Consider the following 20,935-nt stretch of genomic DNA (forward strand, 5'->3'; position numbering starts at 1 on the left):
TTTACAGTTACTCTATAACCCCTTCTCTTATGGGCCATACACAGCAGGAGTTTAACACAGTTGAAACCTGTCTCGAACTGCCGCGGTAGGTGCTGGCATTGATTGCGGCCGCTAACATTGCTGCTGATGGACGTCTTCATCTTGAATGGCCGCGAACCATGATATCATGATCCTGATGAATGACACGCCTAAGAGTCTTAAGTAGATGGCACTACTGCACTGCCCTCACACATATCGGTCAACGGAAAAATAAAATAATTTTAGCTTTTGGAATTAGGGGAGTAAGAAACAGAAATGTAACAAGGCTGAGGGGCTTAGGAAACCTCTCATCAGAAATAGGCCCAATGAACTATAACCAGTATGTTGTGAAGCAGCTTAACACCTTCCAGATCATGTTTCTTTCATGGCCCAGCTTGGTGGCATCATCTAGAAAATCAACTTTTAAGTGAAATGTAAATAGGTTATTTAAAAGTCACAAGGGCAGAGATTTTAACACTGAAGTCAAGCTCTCTTCACCTCTGAACACATCCTCTCCTGTAGTGGCTAATTTCTGCAGACAGGTTCTGTTTAATCTTAAATAGAATCTATGTAAACAATACCATAAAGAAAGAAGTATTGTGCGTATCGAAGGCAGCCACATCTGTAAGTATTTGTGTCCTGACATTAATCCAAGTGCAAAGGATGTACCCTCTGGCTGTAGAGCAACTTACATTCTCAAAACAATATTTAAAAATTCTTAAAAATAAAGAAGAATTTTGTATTACAAGTGCTGGATTTGTAAAATTTTTGAAGCATGTATGTAATTAATCTCTATGTTGGTTATTAACCCCTTAACGCTGAAGCCACTTTTCACCTTCCTGACACGGCCCATTTTTTCAAATCTGCCCTGTGTCACTATAAGTGGTTATAACTTCGGAACGCTTTAACATGTCCAAGTGATTTTAAAAATGTTTTCTTGTGACACATTGTACTTCATGTTAGTTGAAACATTTTGGTGGTATGTTTTGCATTTATTTATGAGAAAATCAGATATTTGGTGAAAATTTGGAAAAATTCTTGATTTTCAAACTTCAAAATGTTCTACTTTTTCTATACATAGTCATAACCGCAAAAATACTTAATAACTAACATTCACCGAATGTCTTCTTTATGTGGACATGGTTTTTTATGCATAGTCTTATTTTTGTAGGATGTTATGGGGCTTTGAACATTAGGTGCAATTTTTCACATTTTCATAAAAAACGCAAAATCCTGCTATTAAGGGACCTGCTCAGGTTTCAAGTCACTTTGAGAGACCTAAATAAAAGTAAAACCCCATAAATTACCCCATTATAGAAACGATACCCCTAAACGTACGTAAAACAACTTTTATGAAGTTTGTTAATCCTTTAATTGTTTTACAGGGGTTAAAACAAAATCGGATGCAATTTTGAAAGGGAAATTTTTTGGGCTAAATTAATGTGTTTTTCAAAAAATGTACAAATTTTCGGTGGATAAAATACCAAAACGCTCCACAAAATTTGATACCCTATCCCTCCCGCATATAACAATACCCCATATGTGGTGGTAACCTGCTGTATGGGCACACGCCAGGGCACCGAAGGGAAGCTGCGCCATTCAGAGCAGATTATGGATTGTCACTTTTTATTGGCTGTACAATCTTTTTTTGGGGGGCAATTTGGACATATAAAGGCTTATTTTTTGCGACATGAGATGCACTTTACAAATACTTCATTTTAGTGGGTCATTAGCTAATTGATGAGGTTTTATTAACTCTTGAATGTATGGGTGAAAAGAAAATTGTCAATTTTGGTATATTCTCTTTTTGTATTTTTTGGGGGTCTTACACCGTACATTAAAAATACTATATTATCTGTATTCTAAAGATCACTACGATTACAGTGATACCTCATTTATATAGTTTTTCATAGATTTTTACAATTTTACTGGTTAAAAACTAATATAGAGGAAATCTCATTTGTTCTTGCATCACCATCTTTTCGGAGACGTAACTTTAATATTTTTTGGTTGACAGAGCTAGTTTAGGGCTTATTTTTTACATATTGAGTTGTTCTTTTTAGTGGTACCATTTTGGCGCACATAACTTTTTAGAACATTTTTGTGCAGAGATTTTATGAAAAATGTACATTTTTGGCATTTTTTTGGGGTTTTGTTTTTACAGCGTTCACCGAGCGGGTCCAATAATGTTTCTGAGTTATTGTACGGATTGTTACGGACGCGACGATACCAAATATGTGGGTGTTTTTGGCGATTTTGTGTTTTTCTCACTTGTGTATAGGGAATATTTGTGTTTAGGGGACTTTAACTTTATTTAATTAATTCTTTTTATTCAAAAATGTTTTTATTCAATGTTTTTAACTTTTTTTATTTACTTTTACAGGTAAGCTTGAAGAAGCGATCCACTGATCGCTTGTTCAAGCTATTCTTCACATTACACAGTGTAATACAGTCCCGGGCAGTCCCGGGGCTGCGATCGGAACAGCGGAACCCCCCGGTAAGCGCCGCGGGGGGGGGGGGGGGGGGGGTCCGATTCACTTTAAATTCCCCCTAACACGGGTTAGGGGTTAACACCTGCGATCGGAGAAATCTCCAATCGCGGGTGTTAGAGGCAGGTGTCGGCTATAATAGTGACGTAATAGTACAGCATTTTGCGTGAACGCACCTCCTGCGATGCAGTACTATTACGTCAAATGTCGGGAAGGGGTTAAAACAAAAAACACAAAGGTGGTCATTTACTGAGGGCCCGATTCGAGTTTTCCTGACGTGTTACCCGAATATTTCCGATTTGCGCCGATTTTACCTGAATTGCCCCGGGATTCTGGCGCACGCGATCGGATTGTGGCGCATCGGCGCCGACATGCGCACGACGGAAATCGGGGGGGGGCGCGGCCGAACGAAAACCCGCCGCATTTAAGAACGGAAAATGTGTCGCTCGGGACGCGCTTACCTTCACTCAGCCCGAGACGGTGAACTCCAGCGCGTTCAGATGCTTTTCAGCGCAGCAGCGCCACCTGGTGGACGGCGGAGGAACTACCTTATTAAATCCTGGCCGGACCCGAATCCAGCGCAGAGAACGCGCCGCTGGATCGCGAATGGACCGGGTAAGTAAATCTGCCCCAAAATTTCTCCAAAAGTCACAAACAGCTCTAAGCTAATTTCTACTAAGCTAATTTCTACACTTGTTAGGAGATAGCCTTGGATTTGATTCAAACTTTGTGACTTTTTAAAAAAGTTGCACTTTCAACATCTGGATTCAGGTGATAACTAAACACAAACTTAAAAGACACAAAAAGGAAAAAAAAAAAAGCCAAAAAGTTAGATAAATGCTCTTTTTATGGTTGAAGTCACAACTAAACGTTGGAAACAAATTGAAAAACAAATTAACAGCAGTTACAAGTTGGTCTGTCTACCATTTTCCTCTTCCTATCTTTGATCTAAAGTTGAGCCAATTTTAAGCTGCCCTCACATCCTATGACACAGTAAATACACCGATTGCTGCAGTGTACACATACAAAACCACATAGTGACCTGCCTGATAGCTTTCATCACATGGAACAGCAAGTATTAAGTAATAGAAACCAGCAGTGAAACATGAAGCGTATAGTTTGTGCTGTGTAAGCACTAAGCATTAATAGCTTCCCTGCTGTGAAGATAGTGTCCGGAAAGCAGAGGCTAGGGCAGTGATGGCGAACCTTTTAGAGACCAAGTGCCGAAGCTACAACCAAAATCCACTTATTTACCTTGAAGTGCCAACATGGCATTTTAAGCAGTAACTTACTGCCACCTGTTCTTCCACATCTTTCAATTGAAACAGCCCCTGAGGCCACCGATACAGTGGAAAGAAGGAGGGCAAATCAGACGCTCGTTGTAGCTTCTCTCCAGGGCTTCTCTGTAGAGGAGGAATGAAGGGTTCAGTAGGATGAGCTTCAAAAATAATGCAGCCTTGTCCACACCTTCTCACTTTTCCCACAGTTCCAAACAGCCAATGACGTGTTGCTTTAAAATAGCGCTGAGAACAGCGTTAAGTTGCCTTGGGCTGCAGGAAGATTTGGTGGATTTGTTCCTGTCTGGTGAACTCTGTCCTGGGGTGATAACCTGAGTGCCGACAGAAATGGCTCTGAGTGCCACCTCTGGAACCTGTGCCATAGGTTCGCCACCACTGGGCTAGGGGAAGGGGAGAAAAGTCTACTACACATGAGGTACAGAGAAAGATAGTGGAAGTTCAGCAGATTTACAGGCTGGGGTTAATGGACTGATAGAGAACAGGTGAACCCTTCTGCCTCACTATTGTTTACAGGAGACTTCTTTACTTCTTTATACCAACTGCAGAAGGCTCTCCTAAACTTAGGAGGGTAGAAAAAAAGCTGCTAGACATATGTAATCATATGTATCTATATGACAATAGCTATTGTTATTTGAAAAAATAAATATTCCGGAGTTGCACTTTTAGAAAATAAAACACATCATGTACCATGAATAGAACAGGCATCAGTTTAAGGACTGAATGCAAAGCAGAGGTTACATTTCTATGAGACAGAGGGCTCCCACAGACTTTTGTGGTCAATCCATGATCCACAAACCATGCAGTGTCCTTTTTCATGAACCGACCACTATGCCAGGGATGGGGCTCCTTGCATCATAGCCATATACTGTAAGACCCTCATTCCTTTTTTAAAGAGCAGAATATTAACTAAAATTAATTTACGATGTCTGTCTGTCACCAGGGCCGGCGCTATGGGTAGGCAAAGGTGGCAATTGCCCAGGGCCCCCAGGGAGAAAGGGGAGAATCTCTTCTTTCAAATGAATCTTGAATTTTGTTTCTAGGTGCCAGGGATCCAGAGATATTCAGGTTTAAAGTGAGAATATCAGGTGCCATTTTTATATATAAATATCACTTCCGAGGGCAGTTTAACAGTTAATATCTCCGTTTTTCTACATTTTAGAAACACTGCAAATCTGCAAATCTAAGAACACACTATCAATCGTTTTTTTCTGTTGTTTTTGCGCCTTTTCATTCAGGCGCAAAAACACTCCAGCCCGGAGCTGGCGTTAACTGAGAAGAAAGCACTGAGCCCCTTTGCAGAACAGCTCATTTCTAGCAGAAAAGCTCATCCAGACACTGCAGACACTAGAACAGATCATACAGACATGAGATACTCTGCAGACACTAGTACAGATAATACAGTCATTAGATACTCTGCAGACAGGAGATGCAGACTCTATTTACACTTCATCACCTTCTATTTACAAAACATTCTGCAGAATCATGAGCTCAAAGCAAGAGAGAAGAGAACGTTACAGAATGTTGCACATAGTACTGACAAGTGTCCCCCATGTCATTCTGCACAGTATCACCAGTGTATCTGAGGGGGATACTGTGCAGAATTACAGGGGTGCAGCAGGAGACCAGCACTGGGGGATCCCCTCCAGGAGAAGCCCCTGCCGAGGAGGTCACTGGGTGCAGGGTGTCACACACCTGGGTGCTGCGGAGAATGTCACTGGGTGCAGGGTGTCACACACCTGGGTGCTGCTGTGAGTGTTATCTTCATGCTGGGATGTGGGAGAAGCAGAGAGGAGCTTGTAGCAGGATCACATGTAACTGCCTGAATCTAACATTACGCCTTAACTGTGCCAAAATTGCGCCTAAACTGTGTTAAAGTGATTAATAAGAGGCAGGAAATTGACTTATCACAGATGGTTGTAGCTTGTGATAATTCTGGAAAACAGTGCACCAGAATTTAGGCGCAACTACTACTCTTAGGCGCACAAAAGTGATAAATGTGGCCCATTCTCTCTTATTCCCTTTTATTTTGTGATAGTTATTTTTTGTTTGGAAAATTGACTGATACGATGAACATTCAATCCTCTTCGCCTAATGTGACTGTACCGCGATCAGAACATGTCCATAAAGTTATACGTAACACCAAAAACACACACATGTTCTGGTATAAAGTTTTTATTTCCCATCATCCTCCATTATTTACACCTATGTTATGACATTCTCACTTTCATTCTTATGAAGCGCGGCGGGGTTCTGTTATTGTGCAGCTAATACAATGGCGCACATCTAAACGTGACTTTTATTATCTCATTAGAGGGGTTTATGGATATATAGTTATTTATTTGGGTGACCATTGTGTAAGGAACATACAATGATACATCTGTGGGAATTTTTTGCAGTTCCCTTTGCTGCATATTTTGGTGAATATACACATGTGGGGTATGTATGCTCTCCTCACATCTTACTGTTTTAGGAAAGTAGATTTTCTTTATATAAGTATTCTGGATTTAAAAATGTCTAGCTGAAAAGCAGATATCTAGTTATTACAGTTTTAGTGATATTATGTGGATTTATTCATGTGAACATATCAATAGGGCACATTTAAACATTTTAATAAAATGTTTCAATTTGAATCAAAATTGCATGAAGGCGCCTATGTCTATAAAATGCAATTTTGAAAATGGGGCAAGTGTCTGCTTTCAGAAAATATCGGTCCCCCTCCCCAATGGGCCTCACAGTCTAATCAACCTACCAGTAATTTTTTGGAGTGTGGGAGGAAACCGGAGGACCCGGAGTAAACCCACGCAGACACAGAGAGAACATACAAAATCTTTGCAGATGTTGACCAGCGCTGCAAGGCTGTAGTGCTAATCATGGAGCCACCATGCTGCCCATAAATCTCCCTATCATCTATCTATCTCCATTACAGTTTGTTTTACCATACTAAAGGAGCCTCTCGCTGACTGTGACTGGTCATAAAATTGTTTTATTTTGGGGCCCCACTTTTAGTTTTGCCCAGGGCCCCACTTTGTCTAGAACCGGCCCTGTCTGTCACCCTGTCCATTGATAAGCAGGCATTGAGAAAGTTCTGTGGAACCTCTCTAGCTGCTTCTTATAAAGGCAATAACATCAGCCAGGCTCTCATCTCACAAAGCTGACCTTCTGGTGCTTATTCACAATGCCTAATGGCAAAGAGAATGAATAGGCTTCTTCACACACATGGCTTGAGTCCACCAGGCTGCTCCCCCTGGGACACTATGGCTGGAGTTGAATTGGGAGCAATACACAAGCATGTAAATACAATTCATATGTAAATGAACCCAAATTCATATGCAAATGAGAAATGTGTCTTGTCATTGTCACATGAGGAGATCTGGTCTTGCTTGGGGTCCCGTGAGGACAAGTTTTAATCCCTATCCCCTATTACTTACCTGTTTTGGCAGATTTTTGTTCTACTGATATAAAAAGCTTTGTTTTATAGTTCATGAAAAGAATAAATTTACTTTCCAGAAAAAAAAAATTATTCCCCCTATACAGTTGACAAAACCCTTTTAAAGTCCACTATAATAATATCCCCTCTGTCGTGTCCAGGACACTTATAGAGAACTGGGTATGTTGTCCTCCGCTTATACATTCGATTGGCAAGCGTGTTTTCATATTTCACCATTTATTTTACCCACATCTGATCTTGTAATTATAGGATTGAAGATAATTCTTACTGTAAGGATAGGGATCAAACAACTGACACAGCAAAGACTTTATCAGACACAGCTCTGTACATATTGTAGTGACCGTGTGGGGTATTGCAGCTAGCTTTATTTCATTTACTTTAAGGTAGGGAGTTGAATTCAGCCATTGAGCAATATAAAACTGTAAGGCAATGGTCTTTTTATGCTATACATTGGGCCTGATCACTCTGATCACCACTCTGGGACGACCCAGAGAAGGAAATTTGATTCACTTGAAAAACGGGCCGTTTTGCTCCCCCAAACGCGTTGTGATTACCTGTTATAGTAATTTTTTAATAATAAAACCCTCAATCGAATAATCACGGAGAAAAGTCATTTTGGCGTGCGCCTCCTGTCCTGGACTCTCTTGCCCAATTATACATATAAAATGAAAGACAGTTTCAAATCAAGGGATAAATGCCCATGGAACACTCCTAAAGTAACCAGCTATTGAGAGAAAAACTTACATTGCCCAATGAACCAAGGAACAGGAGGTTAGAAGTTTTTTCACATGTCTTACATGTAGTTTTAATTGTTTTTAAATAAGTTTGAAACTAATAAAGATTGTGTACATTGACCATACACACGGCCTCTTTTTTCTTAGTGACATAGACATTTAGCTATAGCTGATTTCTGGCACATGTAATAGTAAATTTGGCTAGCCAAGTTATCTCCACCTTGGCTCACCTTGATTTGCACCCTGCCCACTTTTAAAAAGGGGCGCAGATGGCACAAAATGGCCAAACAGTAGCAATAATTATAGCGTAAACCAAAGATTATGACTTTCTCGTGCCTGGTATGAACAAGGAATTATACACCAGCTCCAGTGTGTTTAGCCACAACAACCAAGACAAAGTACAATCTTTATCATCAGTAACAGGTTTCCCTGATCAAGTTTCAATTGAAGCACTTGGTATCAATTGGATCGCCACTGATATGATAATAATGTTATATTTCTCGCAAACGCCATTCAATTTGTGCAGAATACAGAATGTATGTCTTAAAAAGCACTTCAAACTCAAAAATCAGAGCAGCATTTGTGAACAAATATTAGCGGGTGCAGATCTTCCAACAGCTTGACCAAGGCAACAAATGATCTTCAGAAGCAGCACTCTGTTGTGAAAAAAATAATTTTTTTATTCCATCATAAAAAACAGCGACGTTTTGCCTTCTCTATGAAGTCATTATCAAACTTGATAAACAGTTTGTGGTTAATATAAAAAGACAAAAAGGACATAGAAACCATTGTTTTTATTTTTATAGCTTCTATGGAACCTATCTTGTATGTAACTGTTACTGTATAATGGATCCATCTGTGATTCAGAGTAGCATTTTACATACATTTAACCAGTACCCCATCTAGCAGAATGATAGGTCTACCTAATAATGTATTGATCTCAGTGGTCTGAGGTACCTCCATTGTCTGCAATCTCCGTCAGCTCCTTAGAGATTAATGAAGAAGTATGGACATGCGCCGCTGTCTGCTCAGATGCTCAAGTCATCTCGAGGTGCGAATAGGGGTCCGACAGAGGTACCTCGGACCCATTGGACCCTCTTCTCATGATCTGTGGGGGTCTCTTCAAGCTGCTCATGAACTCCCACTGATCAGCAAGTTAGGCCCTATCATGTGGATAGAGCCTAACTTGTTTGGTGGGAAAACCCCTTTAACATAACTTGGCAGCCTGAAAAGGCTAGGTCAGAATAACCGTTAAGCTGTAACATTTATACAGCTTAAATTCTTTACACTATAGCAGAGATTGATAGTCTACGATACAAAGCCCGCCTTTTCCATTGCAGAACATTAAAGGGGTTGGACAGAAATTTACACTGATGACCTATATAATTTTTTCCGGTGACGCCATTGGGGAACGACAATCAGTTGCCATTACAGTCTGTTGTCTTTATAGTGGCACAGTTTTACAGATCTATAGAAAATTCTCCATTAACAGTAGTATTGCTGTAAACGTTAGGAGCAAAGAGAAATAAATAAAATCATAGACATGTTGGGTATCGGCATGTCCCAAAAGTCCCAAACTATCAAAATATAAAATCAGTTATTCCCGACGGTGAACTCAGAAACAGAAAATAGCCCCCATATGTCTGAAACATCACTTTTTTGGCATTTCACAACAAATACAAAATTAATAAAAAGGGATCAAAAGATTGTACAGTTCCAAAAATGGTATCAATAAAAATCTCAGTTAAAAAAAAATGACACCTTGCACAGCTTTATATGCCGAAGTATGGAAAAGTTATTGGTGTCAGAATATGGTGAAACAGAGAGGTTTACATGTATTGAAAATACAATAAGGTCGTACTGACTAAAAGAATAAAGGAGACGTGTTATTTGGAGCACACAGTGAAGGCCACAGAAACCGAGGTCACAAAAAAATGGAGCAAATGCAGTTTTTTTGCCAATTTTACCATATTCCCCCCCCCCCCCATTTCATTTTTTTCACTATCAATGACAAATGGACAGAAGGAGATAACGGAAGGTCCATTAAAGTCTACGCGGAATGGAAAAGCATAACCGAAAGCCTAGACACGGGTGTGTTCTAGGCCTAACTTGCCAAGGAGACTTGTGTTTGAAAGATGGGTAACAACTGACATGAAATAAATAGCATATGTAGGACAATGCTTATAACAAGTGTTTCTAAAGGCTTCTCTTCACTGTTCTAATATTATTTAAAATGTTTAAACTGTATAAAAAAACTCCCCTGTGGCAAATATCCAAGAATAGTTTTCATACAACAAATATTTTTTTCACATGTACTTGAAGGCTAGTATTAAAACATTATTATTTAATTTGGAAACACAATTCTTAGAAGGAGACACAAATGTTTCCTCATCTATTTTTTTATGGGTTTACTGGAGAAATGTAGGTTTTCCAAAGGTTTAGGATATAATGAGATGATATCATGCATTTCTAAAAAGGGTTGTATTTGAATATTGTAAGTAGCCAACGTTAAAGGGCATCTACTACCAGGATGAAGGACTGTATGCAAATGGAGCCTGGAGCCCCTCAGGCTCATTTGCATACATTCTTTCATCCACAGGAGAGGGGCTAACTTGCTGATCAGTGGGGGTCTCAGTGATGGGACCCCCACAGATCACGATAATTCAAGTAGTCCTCTCATTACTCATATAATAAAAACAGTTATAATAGTAATAATATACTTGTAATATTTAGTAGTATACTAATAGCAACCACCAAAGGGGGCATTTATCTAGATATGTTTACACCAAACAAATGAGAACCAGTCTCCCCACATTTACCTGTCAGTTTTAACTAAACTTACTGTAGTTTAACATAAATTGGTACATATATGGGTCAATTTTTAATCTTTACGATCCAATCTCTATTCAAATGTTGCTGTCTTCCCCTCCATTTTCATTTAGAACTGTAGTACTGTGATAAGCAGCAACACAAGTTGTCACATCAAATAGTTCTGTCATTCTGTCTTACCCACATCTAATCTTTACTAATCTGTAAGGAGTACAATGACATAGTTTAAGACTGTGTAGATTATAACAAAAATGTGGCAAAAATGGTGTACATTTGAATAATTTTGGCACATGGCCCAGTGAAGCCATTGGGTCACGCCCCTTTTGTTGAGGTAGTCGTAAAAGTGTCCAAAAACCATCTAAAACTCTTGATCAATTATCAAATCATCTTAGACAGGTTCATTTTTGGTTTAAATTCTGTTTTAAACAGATTAGTAAATATCCTATTATGATTGTCATGGGGATTATTGTATTTTGTAATTATGTTATTGATAATAGAGTAACTTGTTAATGATATTCATTTGTGTGAAGGAGAATATTTTAAGCTTCAAACATGAAATCACTGGAAATCATTGTTCTCTGAGATCTCAAGGATTTGATATATTATATTGCCTTTCATCATACTGAAGTAATAAGAGACTATACAGACAGTATACAGACTTAATTTTGAGGTTTACACCAGCTTCACTAAAGGAAAAGCATACACTATTGTGTCAATGTGTGAACTGCTACACGGTTCAATAGAGCAACACTACAGGTAGGTCTGACCAAATCCTAGGTCAACTATTCAATGGGCTGTAAAGGTTATATTTATAGATAACGCTAGAATAAAGAATCACACAATAATGATGGAAAATCATAACCTAAAGTTATAATCAGGGCAAGGTGCCCATGTGCTTTTGTATTCACATGTACAGAATAACACTATTAACACTCCATTACGAACATAATGCCCAATAGTGCAGTAAGGGTAAAGTATACAAGAAACAGCTGAAGGTATGCTGAGTAGCATCCAAGTTATTTTCAGTACCTGCTGTAACAATATTCTATGACACACAGTTACCAAAAACTTATACAGTCTGTAAACTACACACAGTAAGTTATAGAAGAGGATCTCCCATCACTCACAGCCAACTACACACAAAATACCATAGAGAAAGCTAAAATAACAAGGTATCTGTAGTTTCCATTAAGATACACTGAATATATGTTAGAAAAGTGCAGAATAAAACTGACTGTTTATGAATACATATTGCAAACTATGTCATGTAACTATGTTAGCTCGGAACAATACATATAGATAAAGTATCATATAAGACCAAATATTTGAGTATATCTAGATATATAAATATGTCCATTGACTCTCATAGACACAGTTAAACATGTCCTGCCAACTTGATCATAAAAATCTCTGAAATCTGCCCCATAAAGGCAGGGAATCAGCTGGTGGCACTCTTGTAAGAAATTATATGTAAATCCATATTCTTAGAGGAATTATTGTCCTGAGCTTGAGAAAACCAGAAGGAGGCAGAGGTGGAGTGTCAGCTTTGTCTTGCCACAATGACAATCAATTTAACTATTTCTTGTCCGTTTTGTGCCTCACTGACTGGACACAGAATCACTCCACACAACTGATGGGCTATATCAGAAAGCAGCAGACAGATGAATGGGGTGTTGGGGTGCTGGTATCCTCACAAGGATTATGAGGGGGTCATTGTTCCAGCTATCTCTGTATGGGGCATCCCTGCATTGTGTTGTATGGGGGAGGATGCATGGGAAGCATGCTCAAGCAGAGAGAAAGCCATCAAATTACATAGGCTAGGGGGTTTCTAAGAAATGCAAGCGAAAAGCTTATGACAGACTTCAGGAAAGAGTGAACTTGCCAGAGTGGCTGCAGCATCTAGCCAAAAATAAGGAGGGAATTTCAAGAGTGCTAAGAACTTCATGCAATGGGGTAGAGGAAAACACAGGGGCAGTGCATGAAGTAACATGCTTCAAGGTGGTCACTTGTCCTATGCCCACATCAACATAGGCACCACACACCAGCTGGCAAACCTCAGCTGTACCCATATAGAAATATCTAACAACAAAAAAGTTTCCAAGTCCCTCAGAAAGTGCCCAGAGCAAGCAAACAGAAGCTGATCAATACATGGGCACATCGTGTCCCGGTGCCAGGGCTCTCCATGCCAGGAGATCAGAGCGCTGGGCAGCTGGTCCATGTGTCAGGAAAGTTGCGTGCACTTTACAGAAGTGATGGAGCATCCCATAGCCAGAGCTAGCGGATCCTCTGCCCTCTCCAGCAGCACACACATGCACCCCCGGCAGGGCACAGCAGCGGGGGCGACTAGTAAAAGTTGCCCGGAGCCCGGGGGTCGTGAGCACGCACCTGGAGGAGGAAAGAAAGCAATGAATGACACTTACTTTTCCCTGGCCTGGCTATCAGAAGGGACAGTGGATCCTTTCCCTTTGGCATACATGCTTGTTTGAGACTTTTCCTACTCAACACCTGTCAAAGGAAGCAGCCAGCAATGCTCTCTCTATCTCCATAGCTACCCCTTCAGTTTTTTACATCCCAAAGCATTGGCCACAAATCAGGCACATTTTCTAATGGGGGATCTTGAAACAGCCAGAGCTTTTTTTTTTTTCTCCTTTCTTTTTTTTCTTTTTTTTTTTTGTTGAGCTGTTCCAGGAATCAGAGCCTCCCCCCGCCCTGATGAGGAGGCAGCGTGTGTGATGGAGGAGCAAGCGTGTGCTGCTCTTAAAGGGGCGACGCCACCATCGCTGCTGCCTCTTCATAGTCTCACACAGATACCTCTACTGCACTCTCTTATTTATCGGATATGTATTTCTGGGATCAAACAATGCATTATGAGGAAAAGTGCTCTCATTAATAATAATTCGTATTGGACTGAGATGAACTGACATGTAAAAAAAAGTAAAATGCACCCTAAAAGCTCTAAATGACTTGTATGAAATGGGCACCAAAGTGTGTGATTTAAGGGGTTAACTAAGGGCAGATTACTGCTCTCACATTGCAGGCACACATAGAGTGATGCTTCCTGCGGGTTAAGATCAGCCTTTGCTCAAAGTAAATCTGGATACAAAATCTAGGATCATAATAAGCAGATTGACAACTTGTAGTGTTTTTAAAAGTAAGTGGTGTAATGAAAAAACTAAATTACTTTGTGTCCCTGTGGTGGTGTCCTGCATCACAAAGAAATAGATGGCACATAGTGGTTCTGGGCATAATATCTGGCATTAACCACTTTTTACTGACTGTAAGGACATTACCACCACTGTAAACCAAGCAAACTGACATACTGGTGCCCCCTCTGGAGGGATCTGTGCTTCTTTTAGCTTCTTATGTACTGGTTTTCACTAAAAAAAAGGCTTTAAAATGATGCAAATGTGCCTGAGCGCCTCCAAGCTAAAAGAAACACAGATGCTTCCGGGGAGGGGGGGGCACATAACAGTATGTCAGTGTGCTTGGTTTACAATCCTTCATCCTGGTGATAAATGTCCTTTAAAGAAAATCTACCATCAAAATCCTTCATGATAAACCAGGGGCACTTTCTCATATACCCAGGCACCGTGACTGTGATTTTTTTATATTCTAAAATCAACCTTTAACCCCTTAACGCTCTGCGCCATAGCTCTACGGCGCAGAGGTATAAGGGATGTATGAAGAGGGCTCACGGGCTGAGTCCTCTTCATACAAGGGTGGGGGTTTTTGCATAATGCATAAAACCCCCACCGCTAATAACCGCGATCGGTGCTAGCACCGATCGCGGCTATTAACCCCCCGTTGCCGCCGGCAAAGTCGCCGGCGGCAGTTAAAAGACGGCGGCGCGCGGGCGCCGCCATCTTTTTTTTTCGATCGCCACGCCCCCGAACGTCATCGGGGGGCGGCGATCGGTTGCCATGGTAGCCTCGTGTCTTCTTTTGACACGAGGCTATCTGGCAGCTGCAGATTCGTTACAATGAGCCAGTGGCTCATTGTAATGAATGTGCTGCAAAAATGCCATATATTGCAATACAGAAGTATTGCAGTATATGGTAGCAGCGATCTGACCATCTAGGGTTAATGTACCCTAGATGGTCTAAAAGATAGTGAAAAAAAAAAGAAAAAAAAAGTTTAAAAAAATAAAAAAAATTAATAAAATATTAAAAGTTCAAATCACCCCCCTTTCCCTAGAACGGATATAAAACATAACAAACAGTAAAAATCACAAACATATTAGGTATCGCCACGTCCCAAAATGCCCGATCTATCAAAATATAAAAACGGTTACGTGCGGCGGTGACCTCCGAGGCGGGAAATGGGGCCCAAATGTCCGAAATGCGACTTTTACACCTTTTTACATAACATAAAAAATGAAATAAAAAATTATCAAAATCATTTGGTCGCACAGACCTCAAAATGGTAGCAATGAAAACGTCGCCTCATTTCGCAAAAAATTACCCCTCATACATCTCCGTGCGCCAAAGTATGAAAAAGTTATTAGCGTCAGAAGATGGCAAATTTTTTTTTTCTTTTTTGTACACATTCGTTTAATTTTTGAAAATGTATTAAAACACAATAAAACCTATATAAATTTGGTATAACCGCGATCGCACCGAACCAAAGAATAAAGTAGGCATGTTATTTGGAGCGAAGAGTGAAAGTCGTAAAAACTGAGCCCACAAGAATGTAATGCACGTGCGGTTTTTTTTCAATTTTTCCACATTTGGAATTTTTTTTCAGCTTCGCAGTACACGTCATGTTAAAATAAATAACATTACGGGAAAGTAAAATTTGTTACGCACAAAATAAGCCCTCACACAGGTCTGTACATGGAAAAATGAAAAAGTTATGGATTTTTGAAGTTGGAGTGCGAGAAATGAGCCGAAAAACCCTCCGTCCTTAAGGGGTTAAAATATGTTAATGAACCTGAGGGGCTACACCAGTCCCTCTTGATCTGGCTTTACAGACTGTTGCACTGTGTCACCCTCCCCCTGCTCCCTCAGCAGCCTTCCAAATCTAAGACTACGACACTCCCAGTGCCTGGATCTACAAGTAGGTGTCGCTGGTTTACCATTCTTGATTTTGATGGTAGTTTTTCAATAAGTAACCAGAGTTAAATCACTTTTATAATTGCGCATACGTTTTTTACGATCTGAAAACGGCCCAAAAACGGCCTAAAAAACGGCCTAAAAATGCCATGTGTGCCATCACCCTAAGGGTGATGGCACACGTGGCGTTTTGAACCCATTTTTGGGCTGTTTTAAAGCAGTCCGTTAAAAAACGCATGTGTTTTTGAAAAACAAATGCGCTTTTTGAAAATACATCTATTTTTGACAGGTTTGACCAATTATCTTAATTCAAACTGGTCAAAAACGCATGGATTTTTTAACGCATGCGTTTTTTGAGGGACTGCTTAAAAAACGGGCCAAAAACCAGTTCAAAACGCCACATGTGCCATCACCCTTAGTTGGTTGCTAACATTTACCCTGTGTCTCCTTTATGCACAAATTCCTGAGGTACCAGAGCAGTTGAAACCTCCCAACAAATCACCCTATTTTGGAACCTGCCCCACTCAAGGAAAGTATCAAGTTCTATAGTGAGTATTTATCACCACAGATGAGTCAAGTATTAGCATTTTGCTTTGGCTCTCACTCATGAGTTTTGAAGCATATAACAACAGCTGTCAATGTTGTGTCTACAAAACTCATGCATTAATGCAATGTTACCACCTTTGTTAGTGCATGCATTTGTTAACAATATGTTGACTAGAGATGAGCGAACATGCTCGTCCGAGCTTGATGCTCGGTCGAGCATTAGGGTACTCGAAACTGCTCGTTGCTCGGACGAATACTTCGCCCGCTCGAGAAAATGGCAGCTCCCGCCGTTTTGCTTTTTGGCGGCCAGAAACAGAGCCAATCACAAGCCAGGAGACTCTGCACTCCACCCAGCATGACGTGGTACCCTTACACGTCGATAGCAGTGGTTGGCTGGCCAGATCAGGTGACCCTGGGATAGACTAGCCGCTGCCCGCGCTGCTCGGATCATTCTGTGTCTGGATGCCGCTAGGGAGAGAGCTGCTGCTGGTCAGGGAAAGCGTTAGGGTGTTCTATTAGCTTACTGTTAGGCAGGAGTGATTCTCAAAGAACCCAACAGCCCTTCTTAGGGCTACAATAACGTTCTACTTTTTTTATTTTAATTTGCATCTAGTACCATTTTGTGAGGAATTAGCAGGGGGACTTGCTACCGTTGTGTTTAGCTCTTAGTGGCACACATATCCATAGCAAAGACCGAAGTGGGAAAATTTAGTAGGGGTTGGATTTCAATTAGGCACTAACTCAGTGTCATCTCATCTGGCATAGTAGTGTGCTTTGATACTTGGCTAGAAAATAGCCATAGGAGAATACAAAGAGCTTACTTACGCATACAGTAGCGTTCTATATATTTGATTTCTGGTTGATCTGCTGGTGGCTGTACTTTCTGCAGTGCATGTACTAGCCAATTCTGAGCAATTTGTAGTGAGACTTGCGACCGCTGTGTTCTGCGCTTAGTGACGCACATATCCATAGCAAAGACCGAAGTGGGAAAATTTAGTAGGGGTTGGATTTCAATTAGGCACTAACTCAGTGTCATCTCATCTGGCATAGTAGTGTGCTTTGATACTTGGCTAGAAAATAGCCATAGGAGAATACAAAGAGCTTACTTACGCATACAGTAGCGTTCTATATATTTGATTTCTGGTTGATCTGCTGGTGGCTGTACTTTCTGCAGTGCATGTACTAGCCAATTCTGAGCAATTTGTAGTGAGACTTGCGACCGCTGTGTTCTGCGCTTAGTGACGCACATATCCATAGCAAAGACCGAAGTGGGAAAATTTAGTAGGGGTTGGATTTCAATTAGGCACTAACTCAGTGTCATCTCATCTGGCATAGTAGTGTGCTTTGATACTTGGCTAGAAAATAGCCATAGGAGAATACAAAGAGCTTACTTACGCATACAGTAGCGTTCTATATATTTGATTTCTGGTTGATCTGCTGGTGGCTGTACTTTCTGCAGTGCATGTACTAGCCAATTCTGAGCAATTTGTAGTGAGACTTGCGACCGCTGTGTTCTGCGCTTAGTGACGCACATATCCATAGCAAAGACCGAAGTGGGAAAATTTAGTAGGGGTTGGATTTCAATTAGGCACTAACTCAGTGTCATCTCATCTGGCATAGTAGTGTGCTTTGATACTTGGCTAGAAAATAGCCATAGGAGAATACAAAGAGCTTACTTACGCATACAGTAGCGTTCTATATATTTGATTTCTGGTTGATCTGCTGGTGGCTGTACTTTCTGCAGTGCATGTACTAGCCAATTCTGAGCAATTTGTAGTGAGACTTGCGACCGCTGTGTTCTGCGCTTAGTGACGCACATATCCATAGCAAAGACCGAAGTGGGAAAATTTAGTAGGGGTTGGATTTCAATTAGGCACTAACTCAGTGTCATCTCATCTGGCATAGTAGTGTGCTTTGATACTTGGCTAGAAAATAGCCATAGGAGAATACAAAGAGCTTACTTACGCATACAGTAGCGTTCTATATATTTGATTTCTGGTTGATCTGCTGGTGGCTGTACTTTCTGCAGTGCATGTACTAGCCAATTCTGAGCAATTTGTAGTGAGACTTGCGACCGCTGTGTTCTGCGCTTAGTGACGCACATATCCATAGCAAAGACCGAAGTGGGAAAATTTAGTAGGGGTTGGATTTCAATTAGGCACTAACTCAGTGTCATCTCATCTGGCATAGTAGTGTGCTTTGATACTTGGCTAGAAAATAGCCATAGGAGAATACAAAGAGCTTACTTACGCATACAGTAGCGTTCTATATATTTGATTTCTGGTTGATCTGCTGGTGGCTGTACTTTCTGCAGTGCATGTACTAGCCAATTCTGAGCAATTTGTAGTGAGACTTGCGACCGCTGTGTTCTGCGCTTAGTGACGCACATATCCATAGCAAAGACCGAAGTGGGAAAATTTAGTAGGGGTTGGATTTCAATTAGGCACTAACTCAGTGTCATCTCATCTGGCATAGTAGTGTGCTTTGATACTTGGCTAGAAAATAGCCATAGGAGAATACAAAGAGCTTACTTACGCATACAGTAGCGTTCTATATATTTGATTTCTGGTTGATCTGCTGGTGGCTGTACTTTCTGCAGTGCATGTACTAGCCAATTCTGAGCAATTTGTAGTGAGACTTGCGACCGCTGTGTTCTGCGCTTAGTGACGCACATATCCATAGCAAAGACCGAAGTGGGAAAATTTAGTAGGGGTTGGATTTCAATTAGGCACTAACTCAGTGTCATCTCATCTGGCATAGTAGTGTGCTTTGATACTTGGCTAGAAAATAGCCATAGGAGAATACAAAGAGCTTACTTACGCATACAGTAGCGTTCTATATATTTGATTTCTGGTTGATCTGCTGGTGGCTGTACTTTCTGCAGTGCATGTACTAGCCAATTCTGAGCAATTTGTAGTGAGACTTGCGACCGCTGTGTTCTGCGCTTAGTGACGCACATATCCATAGCAAAGACCGAAGTGGGAAAATTTAGTAGGGGTTGGATTTCAATTAGGCACTAACTCAGTGTCATCTCATCTGGCATAGTAGTGTGCTTTGATACTTGGCTAGAAAATAGCCATAGGAGAATACAAAGAGCTTACTTACGCATACAGTAGCGTTCTATATATTTGATTTCTGGTTGATCTGCTGGTGGCTGTACTTTCTGCAGTGCATGTACTAGCCAATTCTGAGCAATTTGTAGTGAGACTTGCGACCGCTGTGTTCTGCGCTTAGTGACGCACATATCCATAGCAAAGACCGAAGTGGGAAAATTTAGTAGGGGTTGGATTTCAATTAGGCACTAACTCAGTGTCATCTCATCTGGCATAGTAGTGTGCTTTGATACTTGGCTAGAAAATAGCCATAGGAGAATACAAAGAGCTTACTTACGCATACAGTAGCGTTCTATATATTTGATTTCTGGTTGATCTGCTGGTGGCTGTACTTTCTGCAGTGCATGTACTAGCCAATTCTGAGCAATTTGTAGTGAGACTTGCGACCGCTGTGTTCTGCGCTTAGTGACGCACATATCCATAGCAAAGACCGAAGTGGGAAAATTTAGTAGGGGTTGGATTTCAATTAGGCACTAACTCAGTGTCATCTCATCTGGCATAGTAGTGTGCTTTGATACTTGGCTAGAAAATAGCCATAGCAATAGGATAGCATTGTTTGGTTTTAAAAACTCAAAAAAAAACAAAAAACACAAAAAAAAAAAAAAAACACAAAAAAAAACAAAAAAAAGTAAAAAAAAAAATAAAGTTATAACTCTCATTTTAAAAATGTTTAACCCGAGGGCTAGGGGTAGAGGACGAGGGCGGGGACGTGGGCGTCCAACTACTGCAGGGGTCAGAGGCCGTGGTCCTGGGCGGGGTGAGACACCACCTGCTGATGAGGGAGCAGGGGAACGCCGCAGAGCTACACTCCCTAGGTTCATGTCTGAAGTTACTGGGACTCGTGGTAGAGCACTGTTGAGGCCAGAACAGTGCGAACAGGTGATGTCGTGGATTGCTGACAATGCTTCGAGCAATTTGTCCACCACCAGTCAGTCTTCCACGCAGTCCACCCATGTCACCGAAATCGCCACTCCTCCAGCTCCTGCACCTCAGCCTCCTCCCCCCCAGTCTGCCCCCTCCCAGGAAAATTTGGCATTTGAACCGGCATACTCTGAGGAACTGTTTTCTGGACCCTTCCCACAGTCACAAACCACTTGTCCGGTTGCTGCTGAGCAATTTTCCGATGCCCAGGTTTTCCAACAGTCACAGTCTGTGGGTGATGATGACCTTCTTGACGTAGTGGAAGTGTGTAAAGAGGTGTCCGACGATGAGGAGACACGGTTGTCAGACAGTGGGGAAGTTGTTGTCAGGGCAGGAAGTCCGAGGGGGGAGCAGACTGAGGGATCGGAGGATGATGAGGTGACAGACCCAAGCTGGGTTGAGAGGCCGGGTGAACACAGTGCTTCTGAGACGGAGGAGAGTCCTCGACCAGAACAGGTTGGAAGAGGCAGTGGTGGGGCCAGACGGAG

General features: G+C 41.2%; 1 protein-coding gene across 1 annotated transcript in view; it reads right to left on the reverse strand.

The window, feature by feature from the left end:
• Positions 1–13,438, reverse strand: part of SSBP4 (single stranded DNA binding protein 4) — a 244,442-nt gene extending 231,004 nt beyond the window's left edge. The window contains exon 1 of the mRNA XM_072112559.1: positions 13,237–13,438. Coding sequence (XP_071968660.1) covers positions 13,237–13,292 — 56 coding nt within the window. The 5' untranslated portion in view covers positions 13,293–13,438. The remainder of the gene's footprint in view (positions 1–13,236) is intronic.
• Between the last annotated feature and the right edge of the window lie 7,497 nt (positions 13,439–20,935).

This window comes from Engystomops pustulosus, chromosome 1 (assembly GCF_040894005.1).
Source record: "Engystomops pustulosus chromosome 1, aEngPut4.maternal, whole genome shotgun sequence".
In the NCBI taxonomy this organism is placed as follows: domain Eukaryota; kingdom Metazoa; phylum Chordata; class Amphibia; order Anura; family Leptodactylidae; genus Engystomops; species Engystomops pustulosus.